Source organism: Petaurus breviceps, unplaced genomic scaffold (genome assembly GCF_028583685.1).
Source record: "Petaurus breviceps papuanus isolate PSGF00001 unplaced genomic scaffold, PetGlider_PUasm1.0 103, whole genome shotgun sequence".
NCBI classification, from domain to species: domain Eukaryota; kingdom Metazoa; phylum Chordata; class Mammalia; order Diprotodontia; family Petauridae; genus Petaurus; species Petaurus breviceps.
Genome location: NW_027185588.1, coordinates 4,986,217 through 5,008,084, shown reverse-complemented (window position 1 = coordinate 5,008,084; position 21,868 = coordinate 4,986,217). Strand labels below are relative to the sequence as shown.

At 41.1% G+C, this 21,868-nt stretch overlaps 1 protein-coding gene across 1 annotated transcript in view; it reads left to right on the top strand.

Annotated features, from left to right (window-relative positions):
* Positions 1–21,868, top strand: part of LOC138176190 (mucin-16-like) — a 101,531-nt gene that overhangs the window by 48,539 nt on the left and 31,124 nt on the right. The window contains exons 23-35 of the mRNA XM_069106965.1: positions 3,127–3,251; positions 3,926–3,993; positions 4,362–4,534; positions 7,017–7,024; positions 7,173–7,232; positions 7,798–7,822; positions 8,978–9,046; positions 10,545–10,937; positions 14,134–14,169; positions 16,454–16,578; positions 16,693–16,760; positions 17,251–17,423; positions 21,513–21,637. Coding sequence (XP_068963066.1) covers positions 3,127–3,251; positions 3,926–3,993; positions 4,362–4,534; positions 7,017–7,024; positions 7,173–7,232; positions 7,798–7,822; positions 8,978–9,046; positions 10,545–10,937; positions 14,134–14,169; positions 16,454–16,578; positions 16,693–16,760; positions 17,251–17,423; positions 21,513–21,637 — 1,448 coding nt within the window. The remainder of the gene's footprint in view (positions 1–3,126; positions 3,252–3,925; positions 3,994–4,361; positions 4,535–7,016; positions 7,025–7,172; positions 7,233–7,797; positions 7,823–8,977; positions 9,047–10,544; positions 10,938–14,133; positions 14,170–16,453; positions 16,579–16,692; positions 16,761–17,250; positions 17,424–21,512; positions 21,638–21,868) is intronic.

The window sequence follows — 21,868 nt, the reverse complement described above, 5'->3', positions numbered from 1 at the left end:
CAAAGTGAACTGGCTGACCAGGCGATGATTGGACATGACTAGAAAGAATTCACTTGAGAAGACTGTAAATTTAGAAGATTGAAATCTCAACATGACGTAATTGTCTGAGGGAACAATCCAGGGAGTTCCTATGAAGATAGATCTAGTCCCTTTGAAGAGGAAGAGGGTTGTTCAATTGTCCTTTGACCTGATCAACCCCTATTGACAATATTCTGTTGTGTTCTGAGGATACATACTTTAGGAAGAACATATGCAGAAAATAATGGCCATCATGGGAACTTAAAAGTATGTGGTAAATGGATTGTTTGTAGCAAGTGGTTTTGTTTAGTATAAGTAAAAGAGTTTTAATGATTGTCTTCAAATATTTAGTGGCCTCTCATGGGTCACCTCACATAACATCCTTCTAGCTGACCTCAGAGAACAGAATTATAAATAATGTGTGAAAATTACTGGGGACTGTATTTAGATTCCCATTGAGGAAAAATGTTCCATTAATTATATCAATCCAAAATGGAATAATACACTGCCTCAGAAGGCAGTGCAGTTCTGTCCCGTTATGGAAAGTCCTCGTGCTAACCCTGAATGGCATTTTGGTGGAATGGAATTGGAGGAGTTCTTCTGTAGAAAGCTTGAACTAAAATGGATGAAAAAACTTTTTAAGTGGTTACTGTTGTGCATAGGGTTTCTTTCCTGTTCTTAGAGGTGCCTGGGATAGTCAATAGGTGACTTGGCATTCTGCTATGCCTCTGCTAGCACCAGGACATACCAACAATGAATGAATCAGGACTCTCTTTGCTCCACCTAAATCCCCAAAGCTATAAGGGCACTGATTACCTCTACCATTATGGCAGAACTTCATGGCGGAGAGTAAGGAGGTGCCCAGAAAAATGATTTTCTCCTCACTTAAGGCTATGACAAGAGAACTCAAACTCTTGTGTTCACTTCATGAATAAGACTCAGGGTGGGTAAGAAACAAACACAGTGCCTCCACCCAGGGTCCATTTCCATCATTTTCAAATGTGAAAATGGTTTCATTCCCATTCTCTTCCTTCATGGGTCTTTAGGAAAGTGATTCCTCTTCTCTGTCATGATTTGGCACAAATGAAATCATGCTGATAGCTCTTAATCCCATCCTGTAGTCTATTTTCCTTTTCCTTCTTTTCTGATCACCTTCCCTTCATTTTATGTTATTTGGCTCTACAGGTTACAATGAGTACCATCCCATGCAACTTATAACCAGTAAGTGTTTTGATTTCCAAATCAACTTTGAGTCCTATGTTCCTTCCACTTAAGTTAAGTCTGGGGTCTTCAGAAAGGAATTCTCCACCCCTACCTCTAAAGGACAGTCTTGAGATATAGCAAATTTCCCACCACTAGAAGTCATCGTAAAGACCCAAGAAGTTAAGTATGGCTTTAGAAGAGGCCTAGATGCCCTCTGAGGGCTTTTCTTGAGATTCCTTTTTTTTCTTTTTGGAGGGGGAAGCCTGGGCAATTGGGGTTAAGTGACTTCCCCAAGTGACTTCACATGGCTAATAAGTGTTAAGTATTTTAGGCCAGATTTGAACTCAGGTCCTCCTGACTCCAGGGTCGGTACTCTATTCACTGTGCCACCTAGTTGCCCCTTGTACTGAAATTCTATGAAAAATTCTGTGAAAAAGTGTCCCAGGTCAGAAAAAAATGGCTTCTAGGTCCTTCTGGACCTTCATGATCCAGAGCCACTGTCACATTCCCTGTATTCCAGGTCCTCTTGTCTGAGACTGCATGGTGATAACTTAGCAAGGCATACCCTGTGGTCAGGTAAATTACCAGTTGATCTCAGTTCCTTAAGAGAGATTTTCTGAAGGATAACTCATGGTGGTGTCCCCTGCACCTCTAAATGCCACTTCTGCTCACAGTGTCACCAGCAGGGCACTTTAGCCATGTCCTTATGAAAGCCTGTTCCTGTGAGAACCCAGGCAGCTGAGTCAGCCAGAAGGGTCTGTTTACATTCATTCAGTCGTCCTTTGTCAAACACTTATCAGGGATTTCCTTCATGTAGAACAGAGAATTAATGGCCCCATAAATGTTGGGATGACCCCACATAGTTGTAGGCCACATGGTCCCTGCCACTTTTCAATGTCACCTCTTCTTTATTTTTTACAGCTTTTGGCACATCCACTGTGTCATCCTTTATAACTCTTAAGGATCCCTCATGGCCTGCAGCCTCTACAGGTAGCAATTTGGCAACATGATTCCCCTGGGTCCCACATGAAAGCTGGGGGAAAATATGGCTATGAAAAGGAAAATTGCCTTAAGCCTTAAAAAATCACCTCATTCTAAGAAATGCTCACCTTCCAAACAGGGACAAGCCAGTATCTGAGCCTTTGTTTATCATCCTGCATGGGGGAATATTGTGTTGCATATTTTAAAGTCTTCTCCCCAAACACACACACACACACACATAACCACACACACACACACACGAGAGAAGGACATGAATTTCTGGCAGTTTATTGAACAGCTATTAAAAAAAATATTCACGTGGTTATATTGAAACCTGTCCCATACAATACTAAAGACCATGAAGGCTGGGGACATTCTAGACAGGAAGCTCAGAGTGTGACAGGTTTTGCCAGTAGCAGCCCATTACACAATGACCTCTTTTCTCCTGTGTTTGCTGAGCACCATCCCACATGCTTTAGTCCTGCCCAAGGGATTCTGTGACTAAATCAAGTTGATTACTTTTCTCCCACATCCAATATGGAATTGTCCACATTGGGCTTTATTGATGATTTCCATTGTTCATGATTTATCCTCAGCTCCTGTGAGAAGTTCTTTCCTTCCAGACACCTCACCAACTCTATCACCATTATCGAGTACCTCAGGTACAAAGGGTGCACCTAGCATGCATTCCCAGTAGTGTCTTATTGTGCTTAACTAGAAGAAGAGAAGAAGAATGGGAGGGACATAGGCAAGGAAGGTTGGGGAAAGGGTAGAGATTCCTTGATATGGATGTCAATGGGGCCATGGAGTATGAGTTTTCCTTCCAGGAAAGAATAGGGCAATGGAAGAATAAGGTGTCAATGGGTCTATTTGTTTGATGTGCCCACATTCAGGCTTTGGTATTCTCTTCCTCTCCTACCATAGCTGGTGGCCACAGCATGGAATCTTTTACACTAAACTTCACTATCGACAATATGTCCTACAAGGAAGACAAGGCACAACCAGAATCTGTGTATTTTCGCTACACTGATAATACCTTTCAACAGCTGGTGAGATTTCTCAGTCCCTGCCCTGACCTTGGGATGCTCTAATGGAAAAGAGCACTAGTTCATTAGTGAGAAGATACAGGTTCTTGTCCTACCTCTGATGCTTCTTGACTGTGTGATCTCAGACTAATTTTATCACCTCCCTGGCCCTCAGTTTTCCTCATCTGTAAAATTGGGACTGAAACAGCAGAATTCATAAATGAATGAATGCACATTTACTAATCAAGGGCTTACTGTGTGCCTAGCACTCTGCCAAGCATTGGGAATACAAATAAAAGTAAACAAGACAGTCCCTCCTTCAAGGAACTTGTGTTCTAATGGCAGGAGGGGTCTAAGACAACACATGAAGCAGATCTGGAAAAGCATAAATTATATGCTCAAGGTTGCATGGTGTCACAATGTTTGAGAAATGTCATAGGGTCCTAGTTCTAGGAAAGATAAGGTGAAAGCTCACCTTTCAGCACCCAGGATTCTGTTGGGGAAAGGTAAGAAAAGGAGGTTGATGACCAAAGTGTAGGTAGTACTGTATGTAGCTAGCCAATAAGATGGCTGCTAAGGTCTTTCCGAGTTCTAGATTTATGGTCTCATGAACCCTCCTGTACAATAGTCTTCTCCATTCCTTGGACTTCACCCTTACAAAGCCCATTTGCTCACTCACCTTTTCCTTTCTTTTCCAGCTTAGTCCCTTATTCATGAAAAGCAGCATTGCTTCCTTCTACTCAGGATGCAAATTAACTTCACTGAGGTGAGACTTGGGAAGCTAAGACTTGGAGTTCTCAGACTGTCTTTCCTGGGGCTATATACATACAACCAGGGCTCATGGTAGACAAGATACAAACATAGTCTCCACAAAGTCACCTTTTCCTCCACTTTCATATTTCCCAGCTGCTTCATCTCCAACTTTCTTGTCCATGGAGTCTCAGGAATGGAGATCTTTGGCTATTCCACACTATTCTCTACAGAAGTAGTGTGGCTTTGGAAGCCCTCTTGGCATCCCTATCAACCAGTATCACATCATCTCAGATATCTCAGTATCATTGCCCTGATACCCAAGTCCCTTTCACGTCAGTCAGCACCAATCTTAGGAGATTTTATCAACATTTCCTTTCCTAGACCCATGAAGGGCGGCTCCGCAACTAGAGTGGATGTTGTATGCACCTGCTGGAAAGATCCTGCCAGACCCTTCCTGGACATCAAGAAACTTTATTTGGAATTGAGTCACCAGACCTATGGCATCACCAGGTTGGGCCCCTATAGACTGGACAGAGAGAGCCTCTATATCAATGGTGAGCTACCTTATTGAAGCAAGGCTTGGCTCCTGTGCCTTTGTCATGTTCTCTTCTGTTCTAATCCCAACAATGTCTCTTCTCTCATTCTCATTATGATTTAGCCCCCAAACCACCCAAACTTTCTTCACATTCATCTCTTGTGCATTCAGTCACACAAAACTCATCTTGCCCATACCTACTTGTCCAGAGAATGTGTTCTTAGTTTTCTTGATTGTTTTCAATCAGTGGTAGTCACCAAGCTCTGATCTTGGTGTTATCTGGTTCTTCATATTTAAAAATGATTTGGATATAGATGAAAGGAATATAAAAGATATAGATGAAAAGAAGCCAATATATGAATGATACAAAGTTGATAGGGTAGGTACCTATCATGTTGCAAAGAATCAGGATCTAGGAAGGGCTCAACTCACTCGGCATATATATGGGTTATGATACTTGACAAAATGAAATTTAGTGAAGATGAGCATAAAATTCTGTAATTAGGTCTTTAAAAAATCAACTGTATGTTGATACTGTAGAGGATGGAGTAGACATGGATACACAGCATTCTGGGTGGGGGTTCTCATAAACTTCAAACTCAGTAATGAATGACAAGTTCAATGTCAATGAAACAGGATAGTTGGAAAATATCATGTAATATTGGGATGCACAAAGACAATTTTAACATCCAGAAGCCTAGAAGTGATAGTCTTACCATCCTTTGAACTCATCAGACTACATCTGGAATATTGCATCCAACCTCTTAGTTACAGTTTAGGAGGGACTTGGGCAGGCTGTGGAACAGCATGATTATGAAATGGAATTCCATTCAGTTTCAATGCAATAAACTTTTAATGAGTGTTTATTTTGTGTCAGTCATTTTGCTGAGGACATAAAGACAAAAATAAAATAGTCTTTGAACTTTATGAACTTGCATGTATCCAGAAAGAAAGAAATATAGAATTTATTGACAGCAAATACAAAATCCTTTCAGGGAGAGATTACTTAATCATTTGTGACATCAAGAAAGAGCTTATATGAGAGATGTTATTTGAGGTGAAGCATTGAGAGGATAAGGGGTTCCAAATAGTGGAAGTGAGAATGGAGGAGAGCATTCTATGGAGGTATGATCATTTATGTAAGATCAGAAGATGGAATGTCCCATATGGATAAAACATAACTAGAAAGTCTAGTATGTGAGAGGGAGTCATGTGAATTAAGTCTATAAAGACCATTTGTAGCTAGCTAGATTGCTTATTGGCTTTAAATGTCAAATAGGTGCACTTATATTTTATTCCCTAGGAAATCCTCCAAAACAGAGTGTGCAAATTACAGACCAGTGAAACTTCTTGAGGAAAGGAACGACATGGTCAGATCTGTGCTTTAGGAACATTAATTTAACAACTGTGTAGAAGATGGGTTGGAGTATAGAGAGTCTAAAATCAGAAAGGCCAGTTTGGAGGCTATTGTGACATCCCATGCTAGCTAGTGGTGATGAGACCTTGAATCAGGGCAGTGGTTATGTGTGCATATGTGAGTGGTGATATAGAAATACAATTGATGTTAATTTTCCAAATTGGGGTAAGGGAGAAGAAGAGCTGAGGATGACTGTTGTGAACCTGGTGATGATGGTGCCATCAATGGAAATAGGTGGAATATGATGAGAGGTGGGTTTAGAAGGACATATGAGTCCCATTTTGGACACGGATTTAAGATGAGTTTACAACATTCATAGGGACATGTCCAATAATCATCCGGTGGTGTGGGACTTAAGTTCGAGAGACAAAAGACTGATTGTGCAGTTCTAGAATTTGTCTCCTTAAAGATGATCATTGAGAAGCAGATAAGGAGAGAGCATTCAGGAGAAACGGTGTGGTCAACAGTATTATACATTGTAGAAAGGTCAAAGACAATGAGTGCTGAGGAAAGGCCACGGAATTTAGCAATTAAGAAATTGTTGGTAAATTCAGAGAGTTTCAGTCAAATGGTAGGATCAGAAACAAGATTGCAAGAGGTTGAGAAATGAGTGGGAGAGGAGGAAGCAGCTTTTTCTAGATTGACTGTGAAAGGGAGAAGAGATAAATAAGGATAGCTTAAGGTAGTGACAGGATCGAGTGAAAGTTATTTTTTTCCCTAAGGATGGAGCACATTTGTAGTAAGTAGAAGAGGAACTGGTGTATTTGACAAATGTTCCCATGCTACTGTCATAGACAAAATGGATAGATGTGGACTAGATGGCAGCACAGTTAAGTAGTTTAAAATTGGTAGAATGGCTGGACCTAAAGAATTTTCAGTAATAATTCAATGTCAGCTTCAAAGGAGGTATGTAGTAGATTGTCCCAGTGATACTTCTTTGTCTCAGATCCTCCAGATGTCAAGAGATAGAAAGCTGAACGACTGGCTCTTCTATTTTCAGTCTAGCCTCTCAAGTGTCCTCTTGGTTCTCATCCTATCTCTACATGATGGGATGCTTTGAGACCTTAATTCTATTTCTGCCCAGCAGTGAAAGTAACGGTAGTCAGTGAAAGCCCCTCCTGTGATCATTCAAGCAGTTTTCAAAGGAGTTTGTCTCTGTGTTACTTTTTAAAAAAAATAACTAGGGAAAAGGTATAAATCACATGTTTATTGATTCTATATATAACCCAAAAGCTTTAAGATCAAACCAACACATTGGATGACAGAGTTGGGATCCCAAAGCATAGACCAGAATGTTGAGGTCAAATGAATAAGGTGAAATCTAATAGGAATAATAAAACTTTATATCTGGACTCTAAAAACCAATTTTATGAGTGCAAATGGAGGAACTGTGGCTGGACTTATCTGGAAAAATGGGAAGTTTATTGGACTGCAAGCTCAACATGATATAACAATGTTGTATGATAAATAAAAAGGTTAAGAAAAATCTTAGGCTACATGAGAAAGATAAAATATTCAACTGTCTTCAGGTGGTTAAATGGCTGTCACAGGGAAAAGGAATTGGACTTGTTCTGCTTGGTCCCAGAGGCCAGAACTAGTAATAATGAGTAAAGTTGCAAAGAAGAAAATTTAGGCTTTATGTCAAGAAAACTTTCTTATTAAGTGGTGGTATGCCAAACTGGAATGGTCTACTTCAGGAAGTAAAAGATTTCCCTTCCCTGAGGAATTTCAAATAAATCCCAGATCACCACTTGTTGAGGATGTTGTAGAGGGGATTCCTGGTCAGTTATGGGTTGGACCAAGCCATCCCTGAGTGCTGCGTTTCTGTTAATCTTCATTCTTGGTGTGTTTCATTTCTCCCTAAGTCAGAAGACTGGGAAGAGGAGTCCGGTGACAACCTAGAGCAACCAATCTGAAGGTTTGCTCTTCCCTATGCTTAGATAGGGCAGAGTAGATCAAGGCTAGGTCCTTTGTTATATTTGTCATGTCAGAGATCTTGCAGGTGCCCAGGAGAATTCTGTTGTCCCTTCCCTCAAAGGTCAGATCCTCCAGATGCTAAGAGATAGCAAACTGAGCCACTGGTTCTTCTATTCTCAATCTAGCCTCTCAAGTGTTCTCTTCCCATGTTCTTTGATATTTCCTCTCATTGTCTGTCCTTTGTTTTCCAGATTATAATGAGCACAGCCCAGGTCAACCTATGACAAGTAAGTGTCTTGTTATATCCTTTGATTCTCAGGCCAGTGAAACTTCTTCATATGTGGAACTGGTCCTCAGTATAGCTGAGAAAAGTGAAATCATCATGGCTTTCTCTACCTTGTTAGCTCATTTGAGTGTTATTAGAAAGGACCCTCTATATTGGAATCAGATGCCTCAATATGGGATGAATTTCCTTTCATTGTAAGTCTTCATGCAGATGGTGGTTGTCCTTTTTCAGGAATATTAGGCAATTCCTGGTTTATATGGCCTCTGAGGAGGCTTGTAGTGCTGAAATTCTATGTGGAAAAGTTCCCATGCAGAGAAAAAGGACATCTAGGTCATTCTGGCCCCTCATGACCAGAGACATTGCCTCACTCTCTGGGATTCCCATGTCCTCTATCCAAGGCTGCATGGTGATAACTTCATAATAAGCTGTGCTAAAAGGAAAGTCAAAGGAATTGACATTTCATAGATGAATCTCAATTGTAAACGTGTGCCTGGAGCAGGAACTACATGATGGGATGCCTTGAGACCTTAATTCTATTTCTTCTTAATGGTGAAAATAGCCTTAGCCAGTGAAAGCCCCTCCTGTGGTCACTCAAGCAGTTATCAAAGCAGTTTGATGACATTCACTTATTTATTTTGTGAAACATTATTAATCACTTCCTGCATATAGAACCCAGAGATGGTACCCTGTCAATTAGAATTTATTAATCTCCTATTATGTGCCAAATAATGTGCTGAGTTCTGGGAATACAAATAAAGATGGAAAAAAATACCCAGTCCTTGCCCTTGAGGAGTTTGCAATCTTAACTGTATCCCCCTTTTAATAATACTCTTCCTCTGCAGCTTCAGGATCAGCCACTGGATCAGCCTTCACATATTCTATGGGATCTACAGGCTCTGGAACTTCCACAGGTAGGAATGTAGTGACTTCAGTATTCTGGAAAGTGCTCACTGGGCTTTTTAAAGCTCTTGAAAGAAGGAAAAAGGAAATGAACTTAGACTTTCCAAACAAACTCTTCTTGCTCTAAGAAGTAGAGGCAGGACAAGATAGGAGGTGTGACTTGGCATGTCCTCTGAATTCTTCTGTCATAAAGACCAGACAAAATTTAAACATCTGGTAATTTGCCAGAGAGATCTCTGCAGGCACTTGGCATAAATCTTTGCATGCCACTCAAAAGATGAAGAAAATTAAAGCCTCTTCCAAAAGCCCCTCCCTTGTCTGACCAGCAGTAGTATTTCCCCAGTCCCTGATACCTCTTGTGATAATTCAAGTCTAACGTATTCTCTTCTAGAATATGGGTCCCTGCTTGGTAATCTCCATCATTACACTGTGAGCTCCTTGAAAGCAGGGATCATCTTTTGCCTCTTTTTGTATCTCTAGCGCTTAGCACACTGTTTTGCGTATAGTAAGTGCTTAATGTTTTTTTGATTGATTGTTCAATCTTGACCAAGCCAAGCAGAACCCCTTTTCCATCTGATGGTCTTCTTTTGATTCTATAGTTTTACCAGTTGTGGTTTTATCAAAGATTTTCCTTCAACTTTATTTATTCTCAGCTCCTGTGTCAACCACTTTTGGTCCAGTAACATCTTCCAGTCCATTACCATTCTTTACCACCACAGGTATAAACTGCTAGCATCTCTGAATCCTTCCCTGGAGTGTTTTAATGGACTTTGTCATGAGATTAGTACTTGAGGAAAAGCTGAATCAAGCAGAATTGGGGAAGTGGGAAATCTTTCCTACCAGGGATATCAGTGAAACCAGGGTAATGAGTTTCCTTCCAGAAAGGAATAGAACAGCTACTATGTGTGCCTGGGCATGCCAGAAGACATGGCTAATGCTGACACATAGATGTTTCTCTCCCTCTCTTACTTCAGTTAGTGGCACAGATAGCTTGGAATCGTTTGTTCTGAACTTCACCATCACAAATTTATGCTACACAGAAGACATGGGGAACTCAAGTTCTGACACTTTCAACTCTACAGAGCAGGCCCTTCAGCACCTGGTTAGTCTTCCCCATGGCCTACCCCATCTCCTAACTGCACAGCTGCCTTCCCCATTCCTTGCCTGGGATCCATCTTCCCTCACCCCCAACTTCACTTGACTCTTTCCTTCCTTTGCCAGATTAATCTCTTATTCAGAAAAAGTAGCATTGGACCCTTCTTCTCTGGATGCAGGGTGACTTATTTGAGGTAAGAATTGGAGAATTTCCCTCACCATCCTTGAGAATAAACCTCTAATGGAGTGCTATCAGATAAAAAGGCAACTTGTTGACACACTTGCCTTTAGTCTCATTTTCTCTACTTTCAAATTCCCAAACAAATTTATCCCAGTCCCTCTCATCCCTGAATTCTCAGGAAAAAATGATTTCATTCATAAGTAATGATTTAGAACAAGCAGTCTAATGTCAAGAATGTTCTCTCCAATTGGGGTACTCTGGCTTCTCAGTACTCCTACCTACAGAGGTAATGCTAGCTCATCAACCATTCCAAGGTCACTATCAGCTTTTCCCAGGTCACCTCAGGCATATGTTTAACCATATCTATACCCAGAATAATCCCATCAAATTTGTCAGTACCGATTTTGTGGATGTCCATGTCACTTTCCACATTTTTTCCCCTAGACCTATGAAGAACGGATTTGCAACTGGAGTAAATTTCCTGTGTACCCATCACATTGTCCCTGCCAACCCTGTCCTGGAAAGAGAGAAGATATACAGGGAATTCAGTGGGGAGACACATGGCATCACCATTCTGGGTCCCTATCACCTGGACAAAAATAGTCTTTATCTTGATGGTGAGCTACCTAATTGAGCCAAAATATTGGCCACTCTCCCAGTCAGTCTTCTGCTATAACCTCAGTATCATTGTCTCTTCACATTTTAAAGCATTATTCTTTTATCCAGGACCTAACTCCACCCTTACCCAGAATCCTTTATTCCAATTCCTTCTTTGTTCAGCCACCTGCAAAAGATAGGACTTGATTGTTCCTGATTCCCTAGACTACCCAATACTTGGTACCAAGTTGTCATCTATTGCAGCCACAGATGATATTTGTTCTTCATTCTGTTTTTTGTCATTACAAGTCCAGCCTTTAAAGTAATTACTTGGTTGGAGACTTAGATGGCAGCAAGGAGAAGTATGGTACCCAATCAATAAGCATTTATTAATCTCCTACTAGGTGCCAAATAATGTGCTAAATTCTGGGAATAACATGTAGTTAAGGAAGGATAAGTATCTTAAGAGGTAGGATGGAATCAGGAGGTGAATCAATTTGTACTGCAGGAGCAGGAAGTGAATTTGAAGGAGGGGGTTTTGGGTTCAAGTGCTAGCTTTGCTAGTCCTCTCACTTTGACAGTTGACTAACTAAGCTATATGGGTCTCAGCTCTGTCTTTTGTAAAATAAAAATGTTGGCCAAATGTGCTTTCTGTCACCTCTAAATTTGTGATTCCGATTCTGTCTGTGTTTAGGTTTGTTTTTTTAAATCAAACATAAGTATATATTTTTGGGGAGACAGGATATTTGGAACTCATCTTGGAGATTTTTTTGATTGTGAGCTTAAGAGGAGCCATTAAAGTGACATGGCAGGCAACCCCCCCCACACACAAAAAATAACCCTTATGTGTTAAATAATATGTCAATACATCATCCTTGGGTGTGGGAGTTCCCTGCCATAAGACAAATTCCAACCCATCTAAAACCCATCATCATAGAGAGTTGTGTGAGCCTGAGAGATTAAGTGATTTGCCAGGATCACAGAGTTCATTCACTGGTAAGGGGTGGGTTCTCAGTTCAGACCTTCTTGACTGAATTCCCAGTTCAAACCATTTTTGCAATCTTATCTCTGGTCATAAATTAGTCCACAATAGATTGGTTTACAACAATAGAAGTTTAGTAGCCTAAAAGGAGGGAGGTGACAGTCCCATTTTACCCTGCCTTGAGGAGCTGAAGCAAGTCCATTATGAGGAACCCCAGTAAAGAGAGGCAACTGGATATTATGGGGTAGAGGCAGAGAAACAGGGCATTAGGTAGTGTCCTGATCCTAAATACAGGAAAACCTGCCCCAAAAACTCACTGGCTGTGTGACCTGGGTAAGTGACTTAAGTGAACTTATTTGAGCTTCAGTTTCCTCATCTGTAAAATGAGGATAATAACAGTAGTACCAATCTTACAGGTCTGTTGTGATATGAAAATGGGATAAATGTCTAAAGTGTTTTGAAAGCTTTAAAGCACCATATATACAAATACTAGTGACGACGATGGTGACTGCTAGAAGAAACTCTTCATTTTTAACCTGGAAACATCATGATCACATTCTTTGAGGGTTTGGATTCTGCTGAACCCCAGAAGGCAGAATTAGGAGCAATGAGTGATTCCTTAGGCCAGAGAATAAAAAGTCTACATGTGCTCCCACAGGAAATCACTTGAAGCTACAAGCCTCTTTGGTTTCCTTACATTCCTAACTGGCTCTCAGACAAAAGAATTAGGCAGTGGACTAGAGAATTCTCTGTTTCCCCACAAGATTCAAGTCCCATGGTTGTCCAGGGGTCATAAACTAAGTCCTTATTTCAGCTGAGACTCTAAGCGCTCTCTTCCTTGTAAAGCCAAGCATGAGCAGCTTTCCAGAGGACCACTGCTGTGAACATATTTCAAGGTTCTGATTACACAGTATAGTGAACTCTATTTATTCAGTAAAAAACTAAGAGAAAACATTCACAGAAATTAAAATACAGCATTCACAGTATTATGGCTTAACAACTTATGGCAAAAGTGGCCACATAGTTTTCACCAAAGCAGTCATATAGTTTTAAGAAAACAATAGCATTCATTTAGTAAATCCTTCATTTAGTAAGTTCTTAATTCAATCACCCTTAAGGAGGCAAGCCTCCTTAATTGACACAAAGTACAAAGGTCGAAGTCCTTCACCCCTAGGTCACATTGTCTTAATTTCTTCAATTAAAAAGTTCTCTTTCTTCTTAATTGGAAAAGTCCTTAACTCAATCATCTAAATAGAAAAGTCAGAGTTCTCCACCCTTAGGCCACAGTAAGTCATGGTTTTCTCAGTTTGCATTAAATACCCAAGGAGAAGTCTTTTCATCTTGACTCAAGGCAGGCTCTCAGCTTCCATGGTCCCAGCTCCTGCCTGAATCTATCCAATTGCCACTTGGGTTCAAAGGCAGAGAGCTTTCAGATCTTTGTCCAGCTTCTTGTGTAGTTCCTGTTCCATATTGAAGCTCACAGTGTCTAGTTCACCTAAAGTCCTTCAAAGTTTCTATTCCTGGGAGGACAAAGCTTAACAAAGCCACAATAACATTCATATTGACATCCTCATCAATTCACTTTCCGTCTGTGAAATCAATATAGGCCCAATAACAAGGCCTGAGGAATCAACACAAATCATCAGTATAGTTCCAGGACTTCTGAAATCATCAAGACCCTCCTCCAGGATTTCTGTAAACATACAACAATAAAATCCTCTTTCAGGCTTCTGAACCAGCAGCAAGGTACCAGAGCTTCTGCAACAACAGAACTGTTCTCTATCAGCAGACAAATCTGAAAAAGTAATATCAAAACAGACAAAGTATCAACACCACAGCCATGGCTCCTCCCAGTTATCCTCTCCCTTCGCATTTCTCAGTTCTTCTCAATTCTCTGTTCAGTCCTCAGTCCTCATGTCTCTTCTCAGTTCTTCTCAGTTCTCTTCTCTCTCTCCAGCAGTAGCAGCCCAGCCTCCAGATCCTTGCTCCCAGCAGTTCTGGCTCTCTAGCTTGGGCTTTTCTTTATATAAGCTATTAGCTCCTTCCTGTCCTGCCCCTTCCTGTTATGTCAGCAAGTTCATCCCACTGTGGGATTCACAAGTTCTGGGTCATAATACTTGACACAATTATGAACTTGAAACTAAGTGCTAAGTACCTGTTAGCTTGCCAACACAAAGGGCAGGGAAGATCTTGAAATTCCCATTACTGTTACATTCCTTGACTGTCAATCCTTTGTTTTCTAGGTTACAATGAACACCGAATGATCAAACCTTCTGCTGGTAAGTATTTTACCATCCAAATCCACTGTCAGTGATTTATGAGTCCTAAGCCTTATTCCTCTCCTGACACCAGAGGTGGGTCCCCAGTGTGACAGTATCAACCAGATATGACCTTTACTAAGGGCTATGACCTCTGAAGCCCTTTCAGTTGTCATCAGTAAGGAATCTAAAGCATGGAATGGGCTACTTTGGGAAGGAAGTAGTGCATTTCTCATCACTACTTAGAGGGAGGCTAGAAATGCCCAATGTTACAAGTAGTCAGTGGCAAAGATGGAATTTGAACCCAGATCCTCTGTCCCTAAATCTAGCACCCTTTCTAACACATGACACATTAAAGAACTTTATGTCCCTGTAACCATTCATGATTTAGAGCCAAAGTTTCAGTCCTTCCAATTCCTTTTTCCAAATTTGGATGGTAATGACTCTCCTAGCTGTACCTACAAGTAGGTCAGAGCGATTGGTACAACACAATTGGTCCTAAGTTCTGTGGCAGAGAACAGAGAGGGGTAGGGATGAACTCACATGATGGTTCCCTGGGGAACTCTGATTTCAACTTGCCTGATTAGTGGAGTCACCAGCAGAAACCCTCAGTGGGCATGCTGAGGAGAGGTCCATCCTGAAGTTCAGCTTAGCAGCAACTGGATAAGTACATTCTATCTGTTAGCCACTCATTGAACAAGCTTCTCCTCAATGGAAGTCTCTGGGTTGGTGTCTAATGACCTCAACTTCAGTGAGCTCTCTGCCTGAAGGCAACTGTGGCCTTTATCCATGGTCAGATACAGGTTGGATTCACTGGCTCCTGAGGTCTCACACAGCTATTACTCTATTATTCATGAATCCATGCTTCTGTAATGGAACTCTTCTCTAGTTCCTAGACCAACCAACCACCATATCAGTATCTGCACCCACAGTGAGGACAGTAGGGACTGGCAGTTGGACAAATAGGGTATGTAGCTGCTTCTCTTCCTGTAGACCAAGCAGTGTAGGGGGACGCTTGCTATTTGAAAGAGGGAACAATTTTAGACCTTCTGTAGCTCTATCCTAAAATATAGTTACATACCAAACAGAGAAAGGAGACTTTGGGGTGTGGAACTTGGTGTGTCACTATAGATCACACATTACAAAGATCATGGATAAGGGATAGAGAATAAATGTATCATTTCATGGATATAGGGAACTTCCAGATGAGGGAAGTTCCTCTACCAAGTCAAGTTAGCACATTCTCTGCAACTTACAGTCTTAGAGACTTAACTTAGAGCAGGGAGAGGTTAAGTGATTTACCCAGAGTCATATGACCACTATGTGTCAGAGATGGGACTTGAACCTGGCTCTTCCTGGCTCTGAGGCCAGTAATAAATAAACTATGCCTTTGTGAAGACCAGATAAGATTGAATTGCCTAACTCTTCCTTTAATACAAAACAATCTCCATGGAGATTGGAAACAAGACACTTTTGAGTGTGGACCTCAAAAGTATGGGACTAAAAAGTATGGGCCAAGGCATTCCAGGCCTGCTGTCTTTTGCCAACAGAATCAACCAGTAAATCAATAAGTATTTATTAAGTACCTTCTGTGGCAGAGATTCCCAAACTTATTTGGCTTGCTGCTGAGGCCCTTTATAAAAAAAATTACTCAGCGCCCCTTTGAAGTCCACTTTCTGTAATCCTTTCACAATTTTTTTGAAATTTGAATCATGTAAAACATACACATATTTAAATGCTGCATCTTAAATGTAATAATTTATTGTAAATTTATGTTTTTTTTCTGTATTGGAATTTTGATGATGCAATATTGTGTCTTGTAACCCATATTTTAACAAGTCATTACATGCACATATTCTTGCTGATGCATGCTGGACTTCCCAACAATGCAAGACTCACTAGCCTGCCAACGCTTGCTTGTTAAGACCTGCCAGTAGACTTGACCACCAGTCCAGTTATAACTTGCATTTTGTGGGTTTATCTAGAAGATAGTATAATTACTATGACTTTAACTCTGTTATGCAACAGATGAAACATGTATGAATGGCTTTTCAAAATAATTTTATCTTCCCTTCTTTCCTTTTGCTTCCATTGCCCCCTTATTTTTGTTTAATTCCCCCATTGCACCCAGTTGTACCCAATTGCACTACTGGGAGATGTCCCATAAAATGGCCATCAGTGGGACTCAGATGGAAAGTTTCTTTCCCTAGAAGGAGTAGGAGAGTAGTAGCTAGGTGTTTTCAAGTATGCTGACCAATATGCCCTAGTTCCACATATGAGAACTTCCCTCCTTCTCTTTCTACAGCCAGTGACCACAGCCTGGAGGCATTCACTTTGAATTTCACGATCACTAATCTGCTCTATGCTGCAGAAATGGAGCACCCAGATTCAAGAGAATTCATTTCTACTGATAGGAATCTTCAGGATCTGGTGAGATTACCCTACCACCTACATCATTTCCTGCCTGTGCCACTGTATTATGTATACCTTTGATTCTAGCTACTGCCTAACCAAGAACTGATTCAGCTTCCCTTCCTTTGCCAGCTTGGCCCCTTATTTCGGAACAATATCATCGGTTCCTCTTATTTGGGATGCAAGCTGATATCCCTGAGGTGAGAACCAGGAAAATTGAGAGCTGACAATTTATTGAGAGTGTATCTTTCTGGTCTCCAGTACCAGAGATTTCATAATGGGGTGTTTCCAAACTGAGGCTCATGGTATACAAATATAATAGCAAAGCTTTCCACATACTGTCCTTCTACTATACCTTCTCTCTGTTTAAATTCCCAAACTACTTTTATCTCCATTCATCTAGGCCATGGGTTCTCAGGAAAATAATTTCCCTTGTAAGTCATACTTTAGGACAAATGCTTATTTATCAAGATAGTTCTCCTTAGTGGGGATTTTTGGTTGTTCCACAATATTATCCCAAAAGGTAAGCAGTATTCATCAGACATCCTGGAGGGTCTCTTATCAGTCTCATCATGTCATGTCACAGGCAGCCCTCTCATAGTACTTTCATTGTCTTTCTATTTGAGTGTTTTCTCAGGCTAATCTCTTAGCACCACTCATTAGAGGTCCCACCAAAATTTCCTTTCCCAGACTTATGAAAGATGGATTAGCAACTGGAGTGGATGTTTTGTGCACCTATTGGGAAGACCCTAACAGACCTGTCCTGGACAGAGAAAAGGCTTACTGGAACCTCAGAAACCAGACATGTGACTTCTCCATTCTAGGCCCCTACTCACTTGATCAGGACAGTCTCTACATCAATGGTAAGCAGCCTCACAGAGGTCACTGCATCCGACCCACTTTCTCTTCTGTTATAATCTCAGTATTAGCCTCTTTTCTTGTCTTTCTTATTTTCATTCAATCCTTAACCTACCCTAAAATCATTTCTTATCCATCCCTTGTTGAGATACTTGCACAAGATGAACTCTCTCCATAGCACTTAACTGGGGAAATGGTTCCTAATGGGTCTTGATTTGTTGTCACTTGTGGCACCCTCACGCTCCTGGTCAGTACTTCCATTTTTTTAAACATAAATCGGCATTATTATCTTTTGTTTATACATCACCTCCATTTCTCAATAAATCCAGAGATACATTGCTTACAACAAAAAATGGGGCAGGGAGAAAGAGAAGGGAACAATTTAGCAAAACTAACTGAAATAACAAAAAATTTGGAGTTATACCTAGTGTTCCACATCCATAGCCTTCCACTTCTGTAAGTAAATGGGTGAAGCCTTCTCATATCTATTCTTTGGACCCAAATTTGGTCTTTACAATTTTGCAGCATTAGGCTTCCATTGTTTTGTTATGTTCAGTAGTTTTAGCCTTGACTTTGATGGAGACATTGCTTTTTTTTTGGAGTCCAGACTTGTGTTTTCATCTGTAGGGAGGAACTCCCAATGTGTAAACTCTTTCCAGTGCAGATGGGCAACTCATCTGTAAACTAAAGTCTTTTTTTTAAGCAATTGGGGTTAAGTAACTTGCTCAAGGTTACACGGATAGTTATTTTGTGTGGGTGCCAAGTATCTGAGGCCGGAACCGATCCTGGGTTTCCCAACACTGGGGCCGGTGCTCTTACTTACTGCGCCACCTGGCCACCCCTGTAACCTAAAGTCTTATAGAATTGGCTGAAGCATTCCGAGGTTGACACTCATGGTCAGTATAGCTAATGTGTGCAGAGTTCTGGACTTGAGTCTCCAGTCTTCCTTACTCCATGGCTGAACCACTAGCTACTACATCATATTATCTCTCATAACCTGAGACATAGTCCAAATGTATAAATGAATGAAGCTCGAAAGGACAGTTACCTAATGTTAGCAGTTAGCAGAATAAGTGTCCAACAAAACCTTTGTACATCAAACTAGGAAAGTAAAATTCATTGAAAATAAAGGTAAAATTCTGCAGTTAAGTTTAACAACCTAACTGCATAAATACAGGATGTAATGGACATGGCTAGACAAGTATTTCATACAAAGAACACCTGAGGGAGGACTGCAAATTCAATTAGAAAAGTCCAAAAACCATGTGAGATATTAGGCTTCATAGAGATATATTATTTCTAGAAGGAGGAATGTGATAGTTCTGTTGTGCTCTAACCTAACCAGCCCTCATATAGTGTATTGTGTCTAGTTCTAGGGCTACATTTTAGAAGGAGTGTTGGCAAGATGAAGCATGCCCTAAAGAGGATGAATAAGATAGGAAGATTGAGAAAACAGATTTTTTTCTGGGTATAAAGGAAGAATTTTCTACAAAGAAAATAATTATTGTTATAATTATTACCTTTTTATAGCACTTTAAATTTGCAAAATGCTTTACAAATATCTCATTTGATCCTCAAAAGAACTCTGGGAAGCAGATGTTATTATTAACCTCATTTCATAGGTGAGAAAGCTGATATTCCACAGTTGTGTCGGGGTAATGGAGGGAGGGAGAGAGAGAGAGAGAGAGAGAGAGAGACAGAGACAGAGAGAGAGAGAGAGAGAGAGACAGAGACAGAGACAGAGAGAGAGAGACAGAGAGAGAGACAGAGAGAGAGAGAGAGAAAGAGAGAGAGAGACAGACAGAGACAGAGAGAGAGACAGAGACAGAGAGAGAGACAGACTCCACTCCAGGCTTTCCTCGTTCTTAGTGTGCTGAATACTTCTTACAAACCAGAAGGCTGAGGAAGACAGACTAGAGACAAACCAGGATGATAGCTCTCTGTTGTGTTTCCAAAGACCAGTGCCTAGAAAGTGTGTGTTCATTTGAGTACCTAGGCTCATGTACCTTAGTGTTCCACATTGAATTCCCTTTACCACCCTATCCCCAAGCTACAACTCTCCTTTTTCTACCCCCAGGACTGGCCCTCATGTCAAAGAGCTGGGGGGCACATAGGGAAATTCTCATCTTTTCCCCTTCAAGCAGCACATCTTCTAGGTTCCATGAGGCCTCAAATTGAGTCATCTGGACTCAGTTGTTCTCCCCACCCTCAGATTCTCAGATTATATCTCTTCCTCCTCTGTTTTGGTGCTGTGCTCCTTCCCTTCATTATCCACTTTTTGGTTTTCCAGGTTATAATGAACACATCACAGTGCAATCCTTTACCAGTAAGTATTTAAGTATTCAGATTCCCTTTGCATTCTGGATTATATTGGAATCTTTAGTCTCGTTCCCTTGGATAAAGGCCCCATTATACCTCCATGAAATAGTTGTGACTTTTACTATAGTGCTTGACTCTATAGCCCACTTAGGCACCACAAGAAAGGTATTCCTGTAGTGGAGTGGCTACATGTAGAAGTGGTGAGTTCCTCATCATTTGGAGATCTTCAAATAGATGCTCTGTGACCACTTGTCATCGATGCTGTAGAGGGTTTCTGTGGCATAGGTGCCCTCTGAGGGCTCCTTTAACTCTGAAGTCCTCTGATTTTGGAAGGAAAAAGCCTAAGAGACCCAGAATCATGGCCTCCTACTCCAGAATTCCAAGTTCCTCTCTCTTCGGTTAGATAATGTTTACTAGTCAAGCTGTCTAACAAGGGAGGTTGAGAAAAGACAAGCAGCTTACAAATCTATGGAAGAGAGTATTGAGAGTGGGTCTCACATCATGGGCTGCCATGAAGTCCCAAATTCCCCCTTCATCCTCCCAACATATGTATAAAAGATTCATTGATAGTACATCTTGTCTGATGGTCATGTGACAGAATCCAATTTTGGGGCAGCCGTTAGAGAAATTTGATTACATTCATTCAGTCATTTATTGAGCAAACATTTGTTAGGCACTACCTAGGTGTAGGGCCCTGAACTCATTCATATGTGACCACAATCAGCATTCACATTCATTATGCTTTCCTGTGTCAAACCATGGTTTCCCATGACATTCATTTCCAAAGCTCCAGGGTCAGGGACTGCATCCTCACCCAGAACCTCTCTGAGGCCCACAAAGCCTGGAGGCTCCACAGGTAGGAATGGGGTGATTTCAATACCCTGGAGAGCTACTACAGGGCCATAATTAGTTATTGGGGAAATGCGGTTGACGCAGGAGCTGAAAAGTTATTGGGGAGGAGAAAGTCTCCTAAAAGAGGAGAAAGACTCAGGTCTTTCAAAACTTCTTCATTCTAAGAAACAGTCATTTGCCAGGGGGAGGAAAGCCAGGATGAGTGACTTGGCATATGTCACCTTGTGTCCCATGTCCCCATGGCCAGACAAGATTTTAATTTTTGGCAATTTAATAACCAGAAAAATCTCTGAAGGGGCCAGGAATAATGAGTCCACTTGCCCAAGTAAAAGCTGAGGAGAGTGAAGGACTGGCATATCCCATACTGGAAGTTCCTAAGGTGACAAACTTCCTCGATAGACATGCATCATTCAGATTGCTGTTCTTTCCTATTGTGACTGAAACTCCCTCCTCATAGTTTCACTTGCTATCTGGAGATTGTAGGTTTTCAATCTAAGCTAATCGAACCATTTCCCCCTTGAAGTTCATGGTTCATTCCTCTCATAAAGGCATCTACACAGTGATGCTCTCAAGGGTTTACCACCCCAATAACTTTTTAGCTCCTGCATCAACCACATTCACTTCAGAAACATCTCTGGTTCCCTCACTGATTTCCATAACCACAGGTACCAATGATCTGCATCTATTATCCATTCCTAGGAAAGTCTTAAAATTGGGAATGAAATTTGAAAATTGGAGATAAAGAACAAGGGGGACTCAGGGCAGGGTGGCATGGGAGATGTTCCCTCATGGAGTCACTAGTGAAATTGGAATGTTGAGTTTTCCTTACAGAAAGGAAGAGCACAACAACAGCTGGGTAGCTCTGGGTGTGCTGAGGCACCCAAGCTTCAGGCATGGACAATTCTCTTTTTCTTCTACTGCAGCCACTAATTACAGCATGGAAGCTTTCACACTGAATTTCACCATCACAAACTTGCCCTACGTAGCAGACATGGGAAACACCGGATCCAATCAATTCAACACCATAGAGAAAATCCTGCAGCACCTGGTAAGCTGAGATCTACCACACATACCCTACTCCTTTATTCTCTACCTGCAAGATTTTCTTCTGCATATCTTAGACTCTAGGCCCTGCCTAGTCAGAAGCTTATTTCCCTTATAAAGCATGTATATGGTTTGCTGGATAATAGCTAGCATTTATGTAGCACTTTAAAAGTTTTCAAAGCACTGTACATAAGTCATCTCATTTGATCTGCACAACAGCCCTAAGAAGTAAGTG